Source organism: Ambystoma mexicanum, chromosome 12, assembly GCF_040938575.1.
Source record: "Ambystoma mexicanum isolate Mex_15411 chromosome 12, UKY_AmexF1_1, whole genome shotgun sequence".
NCBI lineage: Eukaryota > Metazoa > Chordata > Amphibia > Caudata > Ambystomatidae > Ambystoma > Ambystoma mexicanum.
Window position 1 is genome coordinate 95213954 of NC_090936.1, and position 18337 is coordinate 95232290.

The 18337-nt window shown below is 46.7% G+C and overlaps 1 protein-coding gene across 2 annotated transcripts in view; it reads right to left on the reverse strand.

The window, feature by feature from the left end:
* The window catches only part of ORC5 (origin recognition complex subunit 5), a 714766-nt gene that overhangs the window by 622267 nt on the left and 74162 nt on the right, over positions 1–18337 (reverse strand). For both annotated transcript variants that reach the window (XM_069628073.1, XM_069628074.1), the window contains exon 3: positions 7168–7371. In XM_069628073.1, the coding sequence (XP_069484174.1) occupies positions 7168–7371 (204 nt within the window). The remainder of the gene's footprint in view (positions 1–7167; positions 7372–18337) is intronic.

Genomic DNA, 18337 nt, shown 5'->3' on the forward strand with positions numbered 1-18337 from the left:
GAACCTGCTGAATATGTCCACGCTCCTCGCCTTATCAAAAGATTTCACCGAACATTTCCTGACAAGCCAAAACCCCCGGAGAAGCCCGGTTTGGGAGGGGCCTTGAGGGGGGGTACTGTCATGATCTCTGCTTCCAAAAGGTCAGGGTTTTCCCAACTCCCTTGGAAGCAGATCCATAACCCAGGTTCCGAGGGCCAACCAGTCCCAATTGGGACCTTTTGGACCCAGTCCTGGCGCCAGTGGCACCAGGCTCATAAATATGCCCAGTCCCAGCGCTGGAAGCGCCGGGCTCATAATGCTTGGGTGGACTTACCTGCAGCAGACCATGCTGCTTACTTGCCTGCCAGCTGAGCCTCTGATCCTCTTCTGTTTGGAACTACTTTTCCTGTTGGGTGGGGCAGGAGCCACTCCCTAGATTCAGAACACTGGAACTCTTCTGGAAAGCAGGAACTATTTTCTTACCTAGGCGTGGCTGTGGAAGGAGACACCTAAGCACTACAGGAGGCTATTTAAACCACACCCGGTGGATGAATCTTGCTTTGCGTTATTCCGCATCCTCTGCAGCAGAACGCTCATCGTGTCTTCTGCATCGGATCCTGGGCCTAAGGAAAAAGGCTTACCATCCTGAATCCAGTCTTCAGCAACACAGACAAGAAAAAGAAAAAACAGGTTAGCATTCCGGCATCTGAAAGACAAAGGCTTACCTACTCTTCGTGCGCTCCGGAGGTCTTCACACTGCATTCCGGCATCTGAAAGACAAAAGCTTACCGACTCTTTGCACGCTCCGGAGGCCTTCGGCGCTGCATCCTGCATCTGAAAGACAAAACAAGGTGCGTTTAAAGACATTGGGGAACTTTAATACTCACGTGCCATTACTCCTTTCCACATCAACCCCAGTGGGTATTCCGGCACCCTACAGCCGCTCCGAACTCGTACCTGCAAAATAAAAGACAGTTAGAGCGCATCGTGAAGCAGGCAACAAGCGCTTACTTACGTGCTTCCAGGCGCTTCTATTCATCACACGGACTCCATCTTCAACTCACTTCAGCCCGTCATCCGCCATCGCCGGAACCTGCAAAACAAGAGACATCATTGCTAAAGACTTTAAAGACAATAGAATTACTCGAAACTTACCGTTCGTGCAGTAAACGACGGACAGCAGTCCTCTGAAGTCAAGAGGCCTGCGCTACCGATCCAGTGAAGAAACTGGTTACAGCACCCTGCCCCGAGGCAGATGGAGAGCTCGGCATTCACTTACCTAAGGTGAGAGCGTTAACCTTTGGGGGTCTACAGGAGAGCAAAAAAGGAAAGAGATAGGGACACCCCAATAACCCCAGTTCATTAATCCCATATTTTCTGTCTGCAGACATCTTACTCTTGAAGTCAGGCATACAGTGCACAGAGGTCCAGCCCAAAGAGCCAACCGGGTGCTACACATCACCTTTGAAGATACGGTAGTCGCCCAGTCAAGACCGGCGCCTCTGCGAGAATCAGGTGAGCGTTACAAAAAGTTCCTAGAGCAACTCCTAGTCGACATACTAGACAACCCCCCCATTATCCAATATGCATCTGGTAGAGCGGCACACCGATCCGTAGCAACAAAGCCACCCCTGGTGCGCCGGAATGCCCCATAATCGCCAGAATCTTTTGCTACCGCGATAGAAATGCGATCTCAGAGCAGCACGAGAAAAAAAACAAGATTGGGTAGCTCCACTTAAGACTTTTTCCAGACTTTGCCCTGTGGTCCAGGGCCAGCGGAAAACCTTCCAGACAGCAAAAAACATCCTACGAGACAAGGACATAAGATATTAGATGATGTTCCCAGCTAAACTATGCATTCAACACAACAGATCAACTATGTTCTTCACCAAACCGGAAGCGGCGGAACGGTTTGCTAAGAACCTACCAGACCCGAGCGGATCGCCAAGACACCCGCCCTGACCTCACAGCAATATCCTTTACTAAGCACAACATACGATCATGAAGGAAAGGCTTGTTGAATAATGGGGCGCTGGGTTGTTGGTATGGTGCATTAAATATTGACCGTTGCCACACAGAGCTTATTGGCTGCCCACAGTGCACCAATTAACGCAGGCACTGCGGCCCTTTTTTTGTTTCCCTTAGTTAGGTTCATGAAGGGGGAATTGTTGAGGGTGGAGGGATGGGAGCCTGAAGGTTACAGTTTGTGGCCTGGGTGGGTATTGGGACGGGAAGGAATAGGGCATAAACTGCTTAGCCCAATGGGTTACAGGTATTTTCATTTTAAGTAACAGCTTAACGACTCACACAAATCAAAATAGGAGCACAAGACCAGGGAAGAAGGTCATGAAACATAAGCGCACACACACACACCGCGATATTAGCCACAAAACTGCCACACATACCATGGCTGCTCCTGTGACAAGTCCCTCACAATCATGCCCTGGAACACAAGGGGATTCACAAACCAGAAAAAGACCCGTCTCATTGCAAACTTTAGTAGAAACCACAAAGCAATGTGCTATGTTTACAGGAGACACACCTCTACCCAAGTTGGCGGATGGGGAATACACAGGTATTACTCGTCATACTCCTCACACGCTGGGGGGGTTGCCAAGTATATTCACGGATCTATGCAATTCAAGATTCATTTACAAATCAAAGACGAGGAAGGCCGGTACATAATCCTGGCAGGGGAAATGAGTGGCACAAAAATCCTACTCAAATATATATGCTCCCAATACGGACTCACCAGAGTTCTTCCACCAATGTGCTAGTCCTATGCATAAATTCCCGACTTATGAGATCATATGGCTCGGGGACTTTAACTTAGCACTTACACTAGAACTGGACAGATCCACTACATCGCAGCAAACCCGCCCCCAGGCAGCTAAAGCATAGTCATCCATCTCTACATATCACGATCTACACAACAAAAGGCGCTGCGAACACCCAGACATCAGAGAATACACCACCTTCTCCGGCGTACATTACAGCTCATCTAGAATTAACTATATCATGGCAACCACCCCCATTGTCAGGAAGGTCATGGAAACCAGTATACTCCCCCGAACCTTGTCCTACCATTCACCTGTATTCACAGCCTCCGCCCTAGATGACGTGGCGTTTCGTGCCGAGATAGGACAAGACATTAGAACCTTCTTTCAAACTAATGAAGGCTCAGTACCTGACCAGGATACGATAATGGGAGGCCTTCAAGGTGTACGTCAGAGGGTGCTGCATTTCCAAAGAGGGGGGGTGTCTTGAAAAGCAATTCGTGGGTTCTGGGGGAGGCTGGAATACACTTTTAAAGAGCTAGAGGACAAACAGGGCGGCATGGACTCCTCCTAGACCCGCTGAGAACTAAAGACGCGCAGGGACGAACATCGACAACTGGTGATCAGTGAGGAAAGATTCCTGGGAGACCCAATATTGGCAGTAAAATATGGGGAGGGAGATCGCCCAAGTAGAACCCTGGCCTGGGCTATTAGACGGGAACAATGCTCCGCCCCTAAAGCAGAAGTTATTGGTCAAAATGGGGACACTATCAAGGATCTACCGGGAATTAACAAAGAAACCAGCCAGTATTACAATCGACTATACGCGGCTCACCACAAAGCAGAGCATGACGCTCTGATACAATACTTAAATGAAATTGCCCTGGGTTGGTTGGACCAGGAACAGGGCAACGCCCTAAACGCCCCAAACTCAGAAGAGTAGATCCGCAAGGCCATACAATCACTGCCCAATGGCAAAGCCCCTGGGCTAGATGGCATAACAGACAAGTTCTACAAAGCATAAGCGGATATACTAATCCCCCAACCCCTTTGTATGTACGAAGGTGCCATGGCAAGAGGTACCCTCCTGGAATTGACCAGATCAGCGATAGTTACAGTGCTGCCAAAACCGTGTAAAGAACCCCAACACATGGCATCACACAGGCCATTGTCGTTGATAAATACAAACAGAATTTTGGCTACGATTCTAACCGATCGACTACTGCCACATATGCCGGCCCTGGTTCTACCGTACCAAGCCGGCTTCATCCCGGGCCGGTCTACCCAAAATAATCTGAGACGCTTATTCACTCTAATGCACAACGGAAATCCTGAGACCCCAATAGCGATAGCAGCCCTAGATGCCGAAAAGGCCTTCGACTGTCGAGTGGCCCTTTCTCTTTGAGGTATTGCGACGGTCTGGCTTTGGCCTCACGTACATTCAGTGGGTCAAACTACTCTACACGGCCCCTAGAGCCGCAATATACACGAACAGGATGATGTTGGGATATATCTTCCCTTCATGAGGCACCCTCCAAGGCTTCCCCTTCTCACCATCTAGCTATGGAGCCGTTGGCATGCCATACCCGAGAACTGCACGTGCACTGAGGAATCTGTGTGAACTCTGTTTGCACCGTCATATCCTTATATGCGGACGACACAAAACTTGATCCCCCCAACGCGTGAAGTGGTGAGATTCAGAGAATTGTTGGGACTCAGATCAACTGGTCTAAATCTGAAGTCCTCCCCCCTAACCCCACGTGTGCAACAAACCAACAGATGAGGCATTCCGGTGGTTTCGCCACAGACTGCGTTACTTAGGCATCACAGTCTACACAAAAGTGGAGACACTGTATAAGGATAATTACATAAAAGTTTTAGAAACCCGGGAACAGACGGTAGCGTCATGGATTCTCCTTCCAATTTCCCAAGCCACCTGGATAGCACTGGCTAAGATGGTTATACTGCCAAAAATGCTACACATCTTTAATAATGTACCGATATGCCCCCGCCCAATATTGGACTTGCACTAGGAAATTGATGAGATCGTTATGGGCTGGTAAGCAACCCCGGATAGCGTACGATACCCTGACGGCAACATTCGAACATGGAGGTTTGTAATACAAAGATATGCTACTGTACTATCTTGCAGCCCAGTTGCAGTATATAGCAGGATGGAATCCCCCCAATCCCAACGCCCCACACGCCATGGTTGCGAAAGCAGTCTATGACCCGAACAAATTAATTGGAATGCTCTGGGGAAATGGAGATACGGCACCGAGGGGTGAGGTCAAACCAGTTGACGTGTCCTGCAGGGCCTGGGAGCGAGCAGTCCACCTATTGAAGACAGCCTTCCATTATCATCCCGAACTACCGATATATAATATTATTGGTATTCCTCTCACTCCCGAAAAAGTCATTCAAGGTGCACTTCCAAAAGCTGGATGTGCAGAAGCTGGGAGACCTGGTGCAGGATGAGCGGTTTGTCCAGTGGGATGACTAACGAACTAGGGGAAGGGAACAATGCAGTGACCCAACTTCAGTATTATAGACTCAGAGGGCTACTAAGAATGGCCCGACTACCCGTGCACCCCCACCTGGCCCAGTTATATATAATCAAATCCCTGACCCCCAGTAAACTGGTCTCTACCATACACAAAATGATCAGAAGTGGGAGAGTAGAACAGCGGCAAACATACAAGGCCAAATGGGAGGCATCACTAGACAAAGTGCTAAACGCGGGGCAATGGAAACATATTTGTAGGCAAACCCGACACATCTCACTGAATGCCCGATATAGACTGATTCACTATACATTTCTTCATCAAGTCTACTACTCCCATTTAAAACTAAGCAGATTCTATCCAGAGAGTTCCCCGGTATGCAAAAGGTGGGACAAAGCTCTGGCATACTTTTACCATGTGGAGCGGGACTGCCCCTGTCTCAGATCCTTCTGGGAAAATATTGAGGGAGTAATGGTGGCATGCTTCCCTCAACGAGGGTTTACTCACCCGCACTATGGCTCCTTGCTTTGATTGAAGGCGGGTCCTGAGGTGAAAAGAGACTGCTGGGAATGGACTCTGGAGTCACCAAGTGGCTGGTGGCCAGATCCTGGGGCAAGAGCAACCCCCCCACATTTACAACTTGGTTAGAGAATATGTCACTGTGTGAACTCAGGGAAACCAGATATGCTGCGACACTGCCTACCACCAGTTGCCCAATTGATTATTGCCCCCCCCCTTCTGACAATATCAGGCGGATGCAGCCCAGCCAGCACGATCCCTTGAAGTAAACGTATACATAAACTGGCCATGAGGAGATCTGAAGGAAAAGAAGACTGCAGACCAGTGCTTGTATTTTGAGACACAGCTAATACCTGATGAAATACTATAGTACCTGAACTTGATTTATTGGGAGTTGTGTAGGGGGGTGGGAAGGGGTGGTTCGTAGGGGTGGGAGTAGGTGGGGGAAAGGGTGGGAATTGGGGAGCAAGGGGGAAGACCTGTTGGTCGATGTTTGTAACATGAAAAATCAAAGTATATTTTACATTATCTGATGGTGGAATTTTGCCAAGTACATTAGGTTTCCCAACATGTTGCCTTCTCTGATGTTTTAACGTTGTCAAATATATTAGGTTGACTAATTTGGCAATAACAGACATTGGCCCCATCAACAGAAGTGGAACTAAGATTTAATACTGGTTAAAGGTTTTGGTGTATTAACATTTGGAAGAGTACAATTTTCTCTAATCATGGTCGTGCCCAAACCCATAAGGGGGTTCCTCCCCCATATGATCCTCCCTTGGTGCACAACCCCCAGGGGGACTATTGTACTGTGGACGCACCGCCCTAGCCCCATGGGCAAGGTCTCCCCCCTAGGGGAGAAGGACAACATCAGATTAGCCACTGCTTTTCATTTGTATTTTATAACCTACTTCCTATAGACATTTCTATCAACCCCTTGCCAAATGAAACACCAGAATAAAGAGTTTTTAAAGCATACCCAAGAATGTTGCATGTCATTGCAAGACCTTACACCACAGGAAACCAGGTGAATTTTGGGGAAAGTTACCCTGCACAGGTGGCTGCTGAGCGGTTTCCTGTGTCCTGCCCGTCTCCAATGCTGGAACAAACTTCCCCTGTTGCCCAGTGTTGAGGCTCTACGCTCACGCCCATCACCAACCTGTGACATTGTCACAGTAAGCATTTCAATTTGTAGTCCAAGGATTTGCAGGGCTACACATAGATGGATGCAATGTATATACTCATCCTTTAATTCCTAACGAAAGAAGGAATTTTACTACAGAAATGATCATTCATGCCCAGAACAGAGTAAATGGAAACGTCATCATTAGGAAAGAATAGTACAAATGAAATGAAAATTAGTTTTGATGATGTGCTGTATTACTTACAATGTACACTGTTTCGTCCTGTATATTTTGGTTGAGGATTACTTGCTTATATAAACGAACAAATTCATTCAAGGTGTCACAGCGCTCATATGAGGAGTATTCATTTTCTGGTGTAGGACAATGGTCATTCAGACGATTTAGGATTTGCTCCAACAGAAGCCTTGAAGTGAAACATTCAACGCAGTTCACAAAGGCATGCGGGAGCTGAAGAGAATCGGGAGACAAAAGGAAAAAAAAAGTAATAATGGTTTCGCTTTTGCAGATGCTAGTAAAATGATTTTGTATAGCAATTCATCCAGCATTAATATATGCACTGTAATAGATGTTATTGCTCATTTTAAAGATACTCATGTATCGACCTCCAAAAGCAAAGCGCTTGGTTGGTGCTGATGGGATTCAATCTCACATACAACAGACGTAATACAGATGTCAGAGATAAAGGCCCAACTCGCTAAGCTAACCTAACAGCTACAAAAAAAGCTATATAAAAATGTGTTGTGGCAAAGTTGAATTCCAGCTTTACTCTCTACCAAATAGCACAAGCCAAAGAAAAAGACCAGGTTTTCTTGTGCAAAATGAAAAGACTACTGTAAGGAAAGCATGGTATCAACAGTAAGCCAGACACAAGTGACCACAGTCCAAGGGAGTTTATTGAACTTCAAAAATCGTTTGAAAAACGCCTATCTAATCCTAAATCTACAGATGGAAGCAAGCTAAAACCATCAAATAATAACGCAGTCCTAGTGCTGTCTTGTCAAAATAAAAGGGCATATACTAATAAACCTATTGCCAATCCTTACCTCGAAATACAAATAGTGCGACAAACAATGTTACGTAAAAGAAAGAAGTGTTCAAGAAATTATATGTCAGAATGTTCCGACCGTTTGCCTCCCTTCCCCACGTTTCCAGCACAGGATAAGGCGGTACACTCGAGCTTAGCACAGTCTCTGGCTTCCCTAGCACGGGGGTGCAGTTCAAACATTAGCATCAGGGCCTTTAGTCAGACCATCCACCTTATGGCGATTTTGCGATTTGCAAAAAAAAAAACGCTAAATTTGCCATTTCCCGCAATTGCCGCTATAAATCATTAAATGAGCGCGAAAAAGACACGTTAGCTTAGAGTGTCTTTTTTCGCACTCATTTAATGATTTAGAGCGAACAGAGCTGACTGCTGATTGCAGCAGCTTGAGGGTTAACACCTGCAGGCCCAGGATTGGGGAAGGATCACGCAGGCCTGGGAGATGCACAGCATTTGGCTGTGACTCCAGGCACCTCCAAGGCTCTTTAAGTGCCCGCCCTCCCGAGCTGACAGAGTTGGTGAAGCGTAGCCAGGTAAGCACTGGCCTGTCCGCTCATCTGCCCCCAACTCAGAGCACCCAAAGAGGCCACTGAACTGTTTTCATTACTGGCGCTCGACAGGAAAGTAAATTACTTTCCTGTCGAGTGCCGGAAAAGAAAGCATAAACTTAATGCTTTCTGCCGCAACATAAAAATTGCTATCATGCAGCCCAGCCTCAAGGCTGGGATGCATGATACCAATTGAAGACTCTCGTAGCTGTATCAATTTCAAATTGTTTTACAATTATTGTAAAGCAATTTGAAATTAATACAGCTACGAGTCTTCAATTGGTATCATGCAGCCCAGCCTTGATTCAAGGCTGGGCTGCATGATAAAAACACTCGTAGCTGTATTCGTTTCAAATTGCTTTACAATTATTGTAAAGCAATTTGAAACGAATACAGCTATGAGAGTCTTCAATTGGTATCATGGCCTGCATGATACTAATTGTAAAGCAATTTGAAAACGAATACAGCTACGAGCGTTTGTATCATGCAGCCCAGCCTTCAATCAAGGCTGGGCTGTATGACACCAATTACGCACAAAATTGGGTGTTTAAATTTATGAAAGGCAAATGCCATTCGTCCTGTGCAATTTTGGTGGTTATGCAAAGCCAATTTAATGATATATGCATATTTCACCTTGCTATGCTAGTTTCATATGACATCACATGCCATTGCATTTGTTGATGAGTCCCCCCACTTTAATTTGTAGGACTTGACCCCTGATAGTGTTGTGATGTTTCATTTCCGTTTGTGGGTGTGTTAAGTCACCATGTGTGGGTGGCATAACCAAGGAATGATGACCACCCAAGAGAGTTCATTGTTTGGCTAGGTATTATGGGCTTGAAGTTACTGCCACTGCATTGCCCCTGTGTCTTGGGCCTCATGGATTCCTTCCATAGAGAAGTGTAGATTTGTTCCCCCTCTCTCCTGGGGTCATAAGACAAGCGAAATGCAAACCTATGGGCTTCAACCAGGGTTACACCTTTGAATTCAAGCCCATCTGTTTATTTGCTTTCCACTTGTCTTCTGGAAGTAGTGGCGCAGCACCATTTCCATGGAGCTGATCAGGCAAAATCCCCCCACCCCCACAACAATCCAAAACGTTAGGCTGTGGTGACTCGACCTGGCTGTCCTACTGAGCGTGGCCAGACAGAACACAACATTTTGTTCCTCACTAACAAAAACCTTGCAATTACTTGGTTTTAGGCTAAAAAAAGATGTTAAATGATATATTTTTCAACATTAGAAAATGCCGCAAAAAACGCAGTTGTGTGCCGCAATTGTTTTCTTTTTTGTGCCGCAAAATGTTCCATTTCATGCCGCAATTTTCTGGAGGGTCTGTTTAGTATCCAAGTCTCTGTCTTCCAAAGTCTCTTCTTGCAGACTTGCGACGAACAAACAAGTTATTTTCCTCTCGGAATTTCACACGTACTCCATTGCTCAGGTGATTCACTATTCACCCAGTATCCCCCAGAGCCAGGCTCAGATCCATTTTAACGTAATGTTCAATCAGTTTCCCTCCGTCGGGCTCGGGCCAATTTAATACACAAACACAAACTTGCTTTATCCCAAAACCTTTTAATTGATCTCCATTGTTCAAGCTCGGACCAAATTTCTCCATTTTGTCATCAGCTTATTCAGCTGATCTCCCTCGTTCGGGCTCAGACCAACTTGCTTGGTAGTATCAACATCGAAGACTTTCGATTGTGCACAGAATTCGCTTGACATGTCGCAGGACAACTTTGATGTACAATTCTTTGCCACTCTTTCACCTTTCTGAACTCTCAGTTGGCTCCCTTACTCGAATGAGCATGCACACGGTTCCGGTCCACTCTGCCAAGGGCATCTCATCTTGGTTTCAAAGTTCAATTTTTACTCACGTTGGTTATCACATGCGTTTCATACACTGTTCGCTTCAGCGCTCACCATACAATGTTGCCACTTGCAACCTTGGCTTCAACACAGACTGGTCTGCTATCAGTCTCACCAACTCAACGGCTGTGCTGATTTCACTGGCGCTGCTTTGTTGTAGGAGCCAAGGACAGTACCACAGCAGCAAGTGATTATTTCCGCCTTCATCATTGACGTTGGAGGGCCCCGGGTACCTCCGAGACACAGTGCAGGATTCTTCAGCCTGGTTACCTGGTCTTACGCTTTCCATTCTCGAGGTTTGTGAAAGTAACAGTTCCTCGTCGAAAAGGTCAAGGGCACTTCCCTCCTTGCAATTCCCTTCTGTTTTGCAGTCTTTCTCCTTGTGTTAATCTGCCATCTTGGAACTGCTACTCCATTGTGTGCTTTGTCTTGCTCAGAGTGTGCTCTCATGCTCCGCCTTTTATCCGTGTGGGGAAGTGTAATGGAAATCAAAGGTGTGTGATGGTCAGTAATTGCCTGATCCTGCCTGATAACTGTATTGGGACATGTCAGGTATACAGCTCAGGTATTAGTCCATTTTCTCTCATAGCGAGCTGTCTGTGAGAAAATGTTTTTGTTGTGATGGGTGGCGGGGGGTTTGAGTTCCTAAACATCCTACCTGGTAGGATGGCGTAAAGGTGTTACAGGGAAGGGGATACAGCAAATCGCCATCCGGTGTCCCACTTCACCCAGGTGATCCTCCCGCACTGGTCGACCCGCAGGAACTGGATCCAAAAGCAATGGCAGTGTCCTGGCCACCTGGATGGCACATCCCCGGGGACTAGCGGTTGAGACACCTTCAGGTTTGTAACACTACTTAAATGTTTACTTTCAAACTACATTTTCAGAATGACCCAAATGTTGACTAATGCAACTCTTTGAAGAAGCGAGGGTAACTCACCTTCACACCACCTCTTCCTTGACCAAAATAAAAGGATGGCGAGAGGGCAAACATTCCATTCCACCTCCCTTCCCAAATCTAAAAACAGAATGGTTAACCTGCACACTCCTATTCAAACCAAAGCCCCTTGCTATTGCCTAGTACCCCAAGTGGATCCAATCTCCCCTCATCACACGTGCTCCCTTATCCCACGCTCCAAGTCTCATTCAGACTTATTTCACATGGGTACCCTTGCGCCTCAAACACTGCTAATGAACACAAACTGCTGCAAACCTCCGAGTGCTGTACAGTTATGTTTCTTGTTCTATAGAAACATTTTTATATTGAAAATGTTTTAATATTTAAGCTTTACCCAAGGTTTGGTTTTTAAAAGCGGTCATTCATTTTTTTAGGTCATGCTTTTTAAAAATTGTACCCAAATCACTATATTCCCAAACAAGTATTGTTAAAGCCACAAGCTTTGGAGCTTGCATATTGCACAGGTTTTCAGTCTTCACACACCCAGGCACATGTAGGCAGAGGCGTTATACATGATGAATTGATAAAGCAAGTGAGGGTTGTAAGGAACTCGTGGTGGCAACCGTAAAGACAGACACAAGTGATCACAGTTCAAGGGTGTTTATTGAACAATGAATTCAGGGTGGAAAAACGCCCAAGCTAAACCTAAATCTAAGATGGGAGCAAGCGTCGACCATCAAATGAAAAATAAAGCAGTCCTATTGGCGTTGTGTCAAAATAAAAGGGCCTATACTAAGAAAAAAACCTATTGCCAATTCCTTACAACTTAGTATAGAAAGAGTGTGGGATAAGGTTTCAATAAAGAAAAGAAGTGTTCCACAAAACAAGTCAGGATGTGATTGCCATGGGTCTCCCTTCCCCACATTTTCAGCACGGGACAAGGTGGGATATTGGAGCACAGCACACGAACAGGCTTTCTTAGCACGAGCAGACAGCTCCGTTCCAGCTGGTACAGTACACGCTCAAGCGTTTCAGCATGAGCCGACAATTCCGTTCTGGCTATCCGGTTCTTCGATGGTAAAGTCTCTTTTCAATAAAAGTCTCTCGTCTTCGAGGCAGGATGCTTTCAACAAACACACAATGAAAGTCACGTCAAAACAGGTTCACCCCTGTTCCTCCAAAACCATCAAGGACCACACTGACACCCTGGCTCCTGCTCTGGCTGACTTCTGCAACCACTCCTTCGCAACCTGAGCCTTCCCTTCCCCCTGAAACACTCCCTTGTGCACCCTCTTCTTAAGGAACACTCTGTGACCCTTCCTGCCTGGCTAACCATTGTCCAATCTCCATCACTCCTTTCCTTGGCAAACTCCTGGAAAGGCTGGCCTTCTCCCAGCTTAATCTTCACACTGAATCTGTTGGTTGTCTCCATGACCATCAGTCTGGCTTCAGAGCTACCAGAAGGACGGAAACTGCTCTTCTGAACATCCATGAAGACCTGCTCTCCAACCTTGATTCGAACAGCCCCGTTCTTCTCATTTTACTTGATCTCTCTTCTACCTTTGACACGGTCAACCATGCCATCCTGGTCAACCGTCTCCGTGATAAGCTGGGCATCACTGGTCAGGCCCTGGCCTGGCTGACCTTCCCTTCAGGCACCCTTCTGCCACCTCTTCACCTTCTCTCCTCTCCGACTGCCTGTCCGCCATCCAGGAGGAGTGTGCCGCCTATGATCTCTGCCTTAATGCCAGTAAGAGCGAGATTCTCATCGGCACACCTGCTCCCCCCTTTCCTGTCGCTCGCTGGCCGGCCTCTCTTGGCCCTCTTCCTGCTCCCACCTGTGAGGCTAAAAACCTCAGGGTCATCTTTGACTCCACACTTTCCTTCTCTCCTCACATCTACGACATCTTCTAAAAAGTCACAGTATCAGCTGCACCTACTTAGAGGTATTCCTCTCCTCTCCTCTCCTTTCCTCTCCTTTCCCCTCCTTTCCCCTCCTTTCCCCTCCTCTCCTCTCCTCTCCTCTCCTCTCCTCTCCTCTCCTTCCCCAGAAACTCACTGTCTCCAGAGCTCTGGTTCTCTCGAGGCTGGACTACTGCAACAGCCTCTTTCTAAATCATTCTGCCTCTACTCTCAGAACTGCAAGACTTGTCCTTGGCCTTAAGCCCAGGGATCGAATCTCTCCAGGACTGAAATCTGTGCACTGGCTCCCAGTGTCAGCGAGGATTAAGTTTAAACCCCTATGCATTGTCCACAAGGCCTTCTGGGGCCTGGGACCTCAATACCTTCAACTCTCTCTTTCTAAATATCTTCCTTCCTGAGCTCTTCGCTCATCTGCCTCCAACTCCCTCAGGGTCACTGGCTTCTCCAAGCAGCGAGTTGGTGGTAGATCTTTTTCTTCTGCTGGGGCCTCCCTCTGGAACAGCCTCCCTACTTCTCTGAAACTTGTGGAGAACCATCTCCGGTTCCGGAAGCATCTCAAGACCTTCCTCTTTGCTTCTGCTTTCTCTCCTCCTCTCCCCTGCGGATCCCCTGTCTGAATCTGAAACTGCACGGGTTACCTGGCTACCCTCTGATCTCGGGCCCAGGTCTCCTCCCCGCCAGTTGCACACCTTTACTGCCCCCCTGGCAACCCTTGTACCCAGGGACTGTTTTGTATCCCTACCTGTATCCCTACAGCCCTTATTAGCACCTGACCCCTGTTGTCTGCACAAACCCTTGCACTTGCCACTAGCTGGCCGCACTTTTTATTTATTGTCTTTATTTATTTCACTGTTATCCTATGTACTGCACTGCCCCCTCCCCTTTCCCCGTGCACTTTTCCCCTTCTCCCCTGCCCTGCACTTGCGCGATCTCAATTTCACCTGGCCTGATAGGATTGTTGTCTGTCTTCCATCCGTTTCCCCTCCCTTCCCTAGTCGTGCCTTGAAACACTTGTGTATAGGCGCATTATAAATGCCATATCAGATCATGATCAGAGTAGGTGTGGGGCGGGCCCGGCGGCCAGCCGTGCACCGAGTGCCCTGAGCCAACTGCCATCCGCGACACCATGGCACGAGGTGAAGACAAGTTAGACAACAAGTGTTAGTATTTTACAAAACATTGGGAGTGGCCAGGCTGGCAGGGCCGGGGCTGCCTCAGCCTGGCCTGCTCCCAATGAATTGTAAGTAACATGAGTCGTGTGCCAGCCGCATTTGTAAGTTGCAAATTGCTTCTTCCTCCAAGTGTACTGTGCATTAAGGTTCTGGGGGAGGGGGTGGGGGGGTGGGACTGGGCAGCCCGATCCTGAGGCTGGGTGACGTGTGAGCTACTGAGTCTGGGTTACCTCAAGTAAAGGAGGGAAAAAAGAAAAGAAAAAGCATACCTAGGTACTGTCTCCTTCAAAAATTTCCACTTTCCGTTGCACAATGGATGCTGCACGTCTGGATTAGAGCAGGTAAGAAGCAGCATTTTGGATGGGGAGGGGCAGGAACTGGGTTGGTATGGCCATGGTCAGTCAATGGGTGGGCAAATAGCCAAACAACACCTACAAGCTTTGTGTCCCTCCTCATTTACCATTCTCCCCATCTGTACTCTAATGAAATAGTTGGGGCTTAAAGCAGCACCTAATAGCCAAAACAAAAAAAAAAACACAATGAGCAATGTATTAAGCCATTGTCTGCTAAACAGGGGGGGGGGGGGGTAGATGGATTTGGGAAGGGCCGGCTATTGGGTCTTTAATACTGGCCTGAAGGCACAGGAGTATTAACGCGTCAAGCCTCTATGTCTGTTCAGTTCTTGAACCCTAAGGCGTTACTAACTGCTTACTCCTGCATGCCCTAACATGTTACTACTTACCAGAGCCACAAGCGGCCCCCAACGTGAATGTTTAGTAGCTATGTGCGGCTTCCCTAAATCTCCTGCATGTGTACATGCTTGTGAACGGCAGCCCCCATGCGGCAGTGTTTGATATGTGCACTAAGTGTAGCACTCTCTCTTGCAGCATTTAACAGCTCCTAGGACACATCCTGGCACAGAGAAATCGCAGGAGACAACAAGGGACACTCTGGGTGCAAACTAACCTAAGCTAAGTGCTGCACTACCTCATGTGTGTTTATTATGCTGATGTGCCTTTGTATACCAAGATGGTGATATTGTATGTGTGTAGAGTCAGAAGCAGGGACGTATGTTTGTATGAGTGATGTTAACAGCTCGCTGGAAGCATGCGCACTGGTCAAATCCTTACTCCAAGATTCTCAACCTATCCATAATGTCTCCCTAAACCTCATTCTGGTTTCCCTGCCTTCTCCCCCCCCCCTCTTCCTATCCAACCATCGTCACCCTAACCCTCCTTCCCTGCTGGGTTTGCAGAGCCCTATAAGCATCGACTTGCAGCAGGTCCCAAAACCTCAGTGGGGGGTGCTTGGTTCATGCCACTCCTGCACCTCGGCGCTGTGGACCATGTCACAGAACTGTTTGCAAAGTTATGTTATTTTATGAGTTGTGTTGTAATGTAATTTTTTTAGCATAAATACAACTGGCAATGTACTTTCCGGTGTCTTCATTTGGCTGTACTGCTTAATAAATGCAACTCTATTTTCATTACTGGTGGCACCGAGTAGACATGCCTTGAGTCTGGTTCTGCAAAATAAGTATTTAACTATGTGATTATGTCGTTTTAAAAAAACAAAAAGGAATGTTATCACTTTCTCAAGCAATTACATAAAACATTAACATGCAACAGACACATGAACCCTCCATAAGTAGCCTTTTCTGTAAAGTCATGAATTGACGCTATTCGTGGATGATGGTTTGAGGGCCACTGTTTTTTTTTTTTTTTTTAGACAATAGCTGTACAAATTCATTTGGTTGTGCAAAAGCAACCTTTCTGTCGTTCGATAGAGGAACCCACCAACTACTTAGTCTGGTGTTGGATTGAGAACTGTTAACGATTTGCCACAATCTATTTCTTTTACCCGTCACAACTAGATTAAGTGGGCCCCCAGTTAAACTGCCTCTGAGTGACCCACATTGAGTACTAGACGTAGTACCGCGTGGTCACTCGAGGGTATTTATTCTCTTAAAAGTACAGACATTCTCCGATTCTAAATTCCCCAGAAACAGATAATCGATTGTAGATGCTGCAACCGAGTTATGCCAGGTTGTGAAACTCATCCATCGACCGTTAAATAACTGATTTGTCTGCAAAAACAAACAAAAAACATCTAGAGAATAAAGACAACCAGAATCTGCAATGAGAACTCCTCTTCCTTGTATCACATGGTTGAACGACTGAGGTAAAATTCCCCGTCAATCCTTAATCTATTCGTTTTACAACTAAGCAACTAGTCAAAGCTCAGAAACTTTTAAAAATGTTTTAACTTTCTCCCAAAACGCATCTTTGTCTTCCTGCTGAAGTCACTGGGCCTCATTACAAGGTTGCCGGTCCGGTCACAACGGTACCGGTATGCTTGCTGGTACTGTTGTTACCGGACCGGCAAACTCAGAGTTGTGCCGCGGGTGCCTTTCATTCCGCCAGGTCTGCCCTGGTGGAATGAAAGGCACCCGCGAGCACAGCATGCCTGTAGCACCGGCACCGGTATGAACGGTGCCGGTGCTACAGGCATCCCCATTCCCATTGATCCCTATGGGGCTGAAATGGGAAGGGAGGAGGGGGAATCTACCAGCACCTGCAAAATGAGCAATTACCGGGTCCGGAATACCCCAGTAATTGCCCATTTGTGGGTGTCTGACTTTTATGCCGGTGTGGAGGTAGCCTTGCCGCTCTTACCGGCAAGGCAAGGCTACCTCCAACCTTGTAATGAGGTCCACTGAATTGATTTTGTAAGCTTCTCACTCTGGAAATTACTTTGGTTGACTTCTGTCATTTCATTCTCTGGAGCTCAAACTACTGTGACCTGCTCTCAGTACAAGTTGAATGAAAAACAGTTTAGAATCCTTAACAATTCCAAACTACATCACAGGAACCCATAGCCAATCAGCGCGGAGTGCAATTGTTTCCATCTTGCGCTGGGATCATCCTAGCCTTCCGACAAAGAAGGTTCAGGAAAAAATGCTTACAAAACGAAACCAATTCCCAAACAGCTGGCTCAATGAGTCTCACATCCCTTGGGCCTCACCACAGTCCTAAACACTGTGACCTCCATCCTCGTCAGAACGGTACGGGGAAACCTGACACGCCTCCATCGACTGTCAAATAACGGATTTGTCTGCAAAAAAAAAAAAAAAAAACATCTAGAGAATAAACACGACCAGAATCTGCCATGAGAACTCCTCTTCCTTCTATTGCATGGTTGAACGACTGAGGTAAAATTCCCCTCAAACAACTCCACCTCCATCAAATTACAGTCGCAGTTAAAATCGCCCCTACAACAACTGGGCTCTTTCAATGTTGGCTTTGCTACTTATCAGAATATTTTCAGTTTAATGTACCAGTGCATCTATCTCTGAACAAATTGAAATATATATTTAGTATTAAAATGTGTAAGGTGTTAGTGTAATTTCTATTAATGATCTCAGTAGACAGCAGGGCCACTGACATACATTTCCAGTTCTGTAGGGAGCGATTTTTGCTGATCGTTATGGCAGTTAGCAGTTCTCCCATAGGTTGCCCCGTAAGCCTTTTTTAGCCAGTTTATTGTTCAAAATAAATGGGTCAATCACTGGACAAGCAATCAGCCAAGTCTCTTACAGTAGAATAAAGTCATATTTGCTCATGTCACGAAACTGCTTGCCTTGAATTAAGGAGTTATGGCTACCCGAGTTCCAGCTCAAGACAGATATCTTAAAAGCCTGGTCTGGAGGCAGGGATTGCCGGTAAAGGCATTGGCAAGCCACTCCCATCCTGACAAAGGTGATGATACGATATTTTATTTGTATCGCGCTTGTACACACGTGTCTCTATAGGCGTGCCTCAGTTGATTGTGTTCAAAATGGCAAGTCACTACCAGGTTCTTCCAGACATGATAATCCCATTCTTCGAATTGATCTATATAGTAGCTTTCAAATCCATTTAGCAGGGTATCTCACCATACCATACAAGGTTCTCAATTCGTT